General features: G+C 40.7%; 1 protein-coding gene across 3 annotated transcripts in view; it reads left to right on the plus strand.

Moving 5' to 3' along the window:
* The window catches only part of Abi3bp (ABI family member 3 binding protein), a 211,150-nt gene that overhangs the window by 113,560 nt on the left and 91,590 nt on the right, over window positions 1–6,000 (plus strand). Inside the window, exon 15 of one of the 3 annotated variants that reach the window (XM_055594593.1) lies at window positions 5,143–5,205. The exons of the other annotated variants lie outside the window; for them this stretch is intronic. Within the exon in view, the coding sequence (XP_055450568.1) occupies window positions 5,143–5,205 (63 nt within the window). The remainder of the gene's footprint in view (window positions 1–5,142; window positions 5,206–6,000) is intronic. 3 annotated transcript variants of the gene reach the window in all.

The following is a 6,000-nucleotide window of genomic DNA, read 5'->3' on the forward strand; positions in this document are numbered from 1 at the left end:
GAGAGGGCCCCCACTCCAGTTGTTGGGGGATCCACATAAAGACCAAGCTGCACATTTGCTACATATGTGCAGGGGGCCTAGGACCAGTCATGTATGTTCTTTGGTTGGTGGTTCAGTCTCTGTGAGCCCCATGGGCCCAGGTTAGTTGACTCTGTAGGTCTTCTTGTGCTGTCTTTGACCCCTCCGGATCCTTCAATCATTTCCCCAACTCTTTCGCAGGACTCCCTGAGTTCTGTGTATTGTTGGCTGTGGTTCTCTACATCTGTTTCCATCAGCTTCTGGATGAAGCCTCTCGGAGGAGTTATCTGAGGCTCCTGTCCATAAGCATAACAGAGTAACATTAATAGTTTCAGGAATTGCTAATCTCCCATGGGATAAGTCTCAAGTAGGGCCAGTCTTTGGTTGGCCATTTCCTCAATCTTTGCTCTACCTTTGTTCCTGAATATCTTGTAGGCAGGACAAATTTTGTGTTTAAGGCTTAATGGGTTGGGATCCTTATCCCTCTACTGGCAGTCCTGCGTGGCTTTAGGAAGAGAGCATTTCAGGTTCCATATCCCCTGCTGCTGCTAGGAGTCTCAGCTAGGGAGAGTCACACAGACTTCCTGGAGCCTCCCCTATCCCAGGTCTCTGGCAAATCCCAGGGATGCTCCCACCTCTGATTTCTGTTCTCTTCCCTCTCTTTCCCCAGTTCTCCCAATCCAAAACCCCACTCCTTATCCCTGTCCCCTCTTCTACCTAGTTTCCTCCTCCATCCACCTTCAATGCCTATTTTATTTTCTCTTCTGAGTGAGACTCACGCATCCTCTCTTGGGTCTTTCTTGTCACTTAGCTTCTTTGGGTCTTTTTGATTATAGCACGTTTATCCTCTACTTTACGGCTAATATTCACTTAAAAGTGAGTACATACCATACCTGTCTTTTGGGGTTTGAGTTACCTCACTCAGGATGATCTTTTCTAGTGCCATCCATTTGCCTGCCAATTTCAAGATGTCCTTGTTTTTAATAGCTGGGTAGTATTCCATTGTGTAAATGTACCACATTTTCTTTATCCGTTCCTCTGTTAAGGGACATCTAGCTTGTTTCCAGGTTCAAGCTAATACAAATAAGGTCTTTTGTCTAATAAATTATGTTTGGGAGGGAACTATTTCATATGGATACTGATATTCAAGAAATCCAAGCAAAAATAAAAGAAGTTGTTGTTTATTTGAAATGCTGTGTGAACTGTCACATGACTCTACCATGGCCTTTTTGTGTTGATATTTGCATATATTTAGTTTTTCAAAATAAAAGTATATAGCACATAAAACATAATTAACAAATGGTCTTAGAAGTCTATATTTTTTTTCTGGAAATTCTGAAAGCAAAATTTTGTGTAATCACAATTATTTTGTGATTTTTTTTTTAGCTCATTATTTTGCTTTCTACAGCTTTGAATTGCACTACCCATTAAGTTTCTCTTTCAATTTTGGTCTCATGTAGGCTCTATGAATTAAAGCTATTGCCTAGTTTCAAATAGCATTAGTGTTTTATCCACTGAAGATGGTGATACGCGTCAAGGCATAGAGGCATACACACTGTCTTAATAACAGTAGTACTCACCTCCAACTCTGGGGGCTGTTCATCAGTTTTGTACCTAGAATAGTTGTTCAAAGCAGGCTGAACAATTTAGTGAAATCTACTCAGGCTTAAATGCAAAGTTTTGTAAAGAACTTCTGGATGCCAAAGTTTTTGTAAGGAAACCGAGAGCTCACAGTGAATATAGGAGAGGTTTCTTTATAGAGAATTCTATTTCATTGCAGCTCTCTTCTCTGACATCTGTCATTTCAGAGTCAAAAGATTTTGATTCAGTATAGCAAGTTGAGGTGGTTGCTTCTCAAAAGACTGTCCAAATAGCATAAAAGTAAGATTTTTTAAAGCTTCTTTTTCTTTACCTCTCAACTCTCAAAAAGTACAGAAATAGAAATATAGGGACCATCTATGCTGGCAAGTGTGTTATTTGAATCCCAAGTATATTCAAGAAAATACTTGAAAGGGAGAACTTCCTAACAAATAGGAATGTACGGATGTAGAGATGAAAAGTAATTGCTAGAGGATGGTGAAGCATTCTATTCCCAATGATTGACGGTAGGTTTGACTTAGGGAAGGTGTCGGCCTGCCTTGGGAGCTCAAAATGTAAATATGAGAAGTAGGGTTAATTAATAAATACATATTGAAATAAAAGTATAGACTGCAGAAAAAATGGAACTAACATTACTCCATAGAAAGGAGATTTGGGAATTAACATAAATGTAGCCATGGCCTTTTTCAGAAGTGTGAATATAAAGTCAAGATATTAATTCATGATTTCCCAAGATGAGAGGAATATGTAAAAGTTGATGACATTTCCAAATTTATTCAGATATAGACAGAGCTGATAGTGATAGATCCTTGACTTGACCTTAAACTAGGCCAAGGATTAGTAACTGTCAGCATTTTTGTTCTTTAAAAAGATTATTCATGATTTCCTCGTTTTTAATTGCTGAGTAGTATTCCATTGTGTAAAAGTACCACAATTTCTGTATCCATTCCTCAACTGAGGGACATCTGGGTTGTTTCCAGGTTCTGGCTATTACAATAAAGCTGCTACGAACATGGTTGAGCAAATATCCTTGTTGTGTACTTGAGCAGATTTTGGATATATGCCTAGGAGTGGTATAGCTGGATCTTGAGGAAGCACTATTCCTAATTGTCAGAGAAAGCACCAGATTGATTTCCAAAGTGATTGTACAAGTTTGCATTCCCACCAGCAATGGAGGAGGGTTCCCCTTTCTCCACAACCTCTCCAGCATGTGTTGTCACTTGAGTTTTTGATCTTAGCCATTCTGGTAGGTGTAAGGTGAAATCTCAGGGTCGTTTTGATTTGCATCTCTCTGATGGCTAGGGATGCTGAGCATTTCTTTAAGTGTTTCTCTGCCATTCTGTATTCCTCTACTGAGAATTCTATGAAATTGGCTGGCAAATGGTGGGACCTAGAAAATATCATCCTGAGTGAGGTATCCCAAAAGCAGAAAGACACACATGGTATATACTCACTATATAGACCTATAAGATAGGATAAACATACTGAAATCTATACACCTAAAGAAGATAAACAAGAAAGAAGATCCAGGGTACGATGATCAATCCTCACTTAAAAAGACAAATGGGATGGACATTGGAAGTAGGAGCAAACAAGTAACAGGACAGGAGCCTACCACAGAGGGCCTCTGAAAGACTCTACCCAGCAGTGTATCAAAGCAGATATTAAGACTCATAACCAAACCTTCGGCAGCGTGCAGGGAATCATAAGAAAGAAGGGGGGAGTTAGTATGACCTGGAGAGGACAGAACCTCCACAAGGACCAAATATATATGGGCACAGGGGTCTTATATGAGACTCTTTCTCCAACCAAGGACCATGTATGGAAATAACCTAGAACCTCTGCTCGGATGTAGCCCATGGTAGCTCAGTATCCGAGTGGGTATCCTCGTAAGGGGAACAGGGACTTTTCTGACATGAACTCAATGTCTGGCTCTTTGACTCCTCCTCCCCCGAGGGAGGAGAAGCCCTGCTAGGCTACAGAGGAGGACTTTGCAGCCAGTCCTGAAGATACCTGATAAACCAGGATCAGATGAAAGGGGAGGAGGCCCTCCCCTATCAGTGGACTTGGAAAGGGGCAGGGAGGAGATGAGAGAAGGAGGGTAGGATTGAGAGGGAAAGAGGGAGCAGGATATAGCATGGATACTAGGTTAACAAACTGTAACTAATATTAAAAAATTTTTAAAAATTGGAAAAGAAAAAAAAGAATTAAGAAAAAAAGATTATTCATTCCTATATGACCCTTTAAACTCACAATGAGGCTAATTTATATTAAAATGTTAGACTATAATAAGGTTCTCTCAATATGTGTCTATTTTAGCACAGGATATTCTACTTTTGAGGACTTTGTAGATTTCTCTTCCCAAGTGACACACATCTCCTGTCTCCTCTTCAGGGACAACGTGAGCTGTTCTCTTCTTTGAGGCTTTCTCCCACTGTGTAGTACCACCCAACAGCTTCAACGAGCACTGGCTCTACGTCATTAAATTGTTATAGAATAATTAACACAATAAATAAATCCTCCAGTGAGCTATGTTGATTTTATTATTTTTTCTATAAGACAATTTGAATGCCCGGAATAAGCAGTCTACCCCTGGTTTCTGCTTTCTCTACCTCTTATTTCTGCAGAGACAGTTCTTTGTACATGAGAAGATTTTAGCAACTGTTCTTACTTGGAAGTTCTTTTATGTGTGCAAGAAATTTATCCCTACATCAAAAGAGTCACGTTTGAATTTAGCCCATTTTCTTCCTTTTATACAGAATATAAAATCTATCTTCACATCTCCCTGCATCCTTGTGTAAGGGATCATGTATGGCTCTATGGAAGAACATAGAAAGTTGCCTGTAAATAAAACCAAGAGGAGTGGTGCCAAGAGTGCCCTGATCTTAGGAGTTCTGTTGTCCCTAGCCCTGATATTAGGGTGAAAATGTACTAAGTCAACAATTGCCCCTACCATGCGATCCCTGGAAATTGTCTTTACTGATATAAACCTCAACATCCTTGTCTAGAAAATCTACAAAGTGGCAGCAATTGTATCTCAGGTATGGTAACAAGGGTAAAGAAGTTAATACATGAGACAGTGTGAACCTTTAAGCACCATTTGCTCCTTAGGTGCTGTGCCAGCAACTTCTACTAAGTAGAAAGAATAAGCAATAGATTCTACAAATAGTGCTTTCTGTTTCAGTGTGCCCTCTCTCCTTTAGAAGCCTCTGCCCTAGCTGCCATATGACTGTTAGATTTGTGTTTATGCTTGCTGGAGCTCTTGGATTTAGAGCTGGAATCACTTCATTAAAATATATATGGCACAATTTTCACAGCACCCTAGGGGCCATGGTCATGGCATGGTACGTAAAGTCCTACAGTTAAGACAGTAGTGGTGACTGTCACCTCAGTAGTGAGGAGGCCAACAGCTCAAGAATCTAGTTCCTATGTGAAACTGCCCCAGGGCGCCATTGACATATGTCAGGAAATCATGCACAAATAGCAAAATTAACATATCTCTTGTTTCACCTTTTTATTTTTAAGCAACCTATGATGTTATCTCAAGCTCAACAACTTCAGATGAGACTGAAATAGAGCCCCGCCCAGGTATACCCAACCTTTCAATGATGCCTTTGCTCCTACGTGTTCTTAGACCTAGCGGTTGCTTTTAGTTTTTGCAAAATGAAGAAGTGTGCTGCCCAGCGTCCCGCAGTGAGTTGTAGCTCTCTCCACCCCTGCCAGGGAGACAGTTCCTGTCCATGCTTCCCTCTGTTATCTCTTTATTTTTATCAGTAAATGAACTCTGTCACACCAGGGGAGAGTACAGATAGATAAGGCCACTAAGGGAACGTAATGTAATGGACTCTTCCTCTTTTGTCCAGAGTCATTCTAAAAATATTTTGTAGCCCTAGAGCATATTCTTTAGGGCGATGCTTCTTAGATGGGGGGCAGTTTAGGGTGTCTCCTCTGCACAGGGGTATTTGTCATTGCATAGAGACACATTTGATCTGGACAATGGGAAGAGGCGCATCTACATCTAAGAGACTGGGATGTACTGCTGTGCACACAGCAGCCTGCCACAGCTAAGACTGGGCTGTGGGTGTACTGCTGAGGCGAGAAGCCCCATGCTAGAAAAGGGGCATCATTTGTTTGTCATGTTTTTGTCATGTCTAAGTTTTTCATTCACTTACTGACACTTGTACAGTGGGTTGAGCTCAGTTGAGCAGTCCTTTTAGCAAATGTGTGTCAAGCATCCACTAAACCAGTGCTACAGAATTCAATGTCAGACTGGCAGCTGTCAAACATAGATAGGCATGTTTTCTTCTTCCTCTTCTTCTTCTTCTTCTTCTTCTTCTTCTTCTTCTTCTTCTTCTTCTTCTTCTTCTTCTTCTTCTTCTTCTT

Source organism: Psammomys obesus, unplaced genomic scaffold (assembly GCF_907164565.1).
Source record: "Psammomys obesus unplaced genomic scaffold, mPsaObe1.curated_primary_1811, whole genome shotgun sequence".
Classification (NCBI taxonomy): domain Eukaryota; kingdom Metazoa; phylum Chordata; class Mammalia; order Rodentia; family Muridae; genus Psammomys; species Psammomys obesus.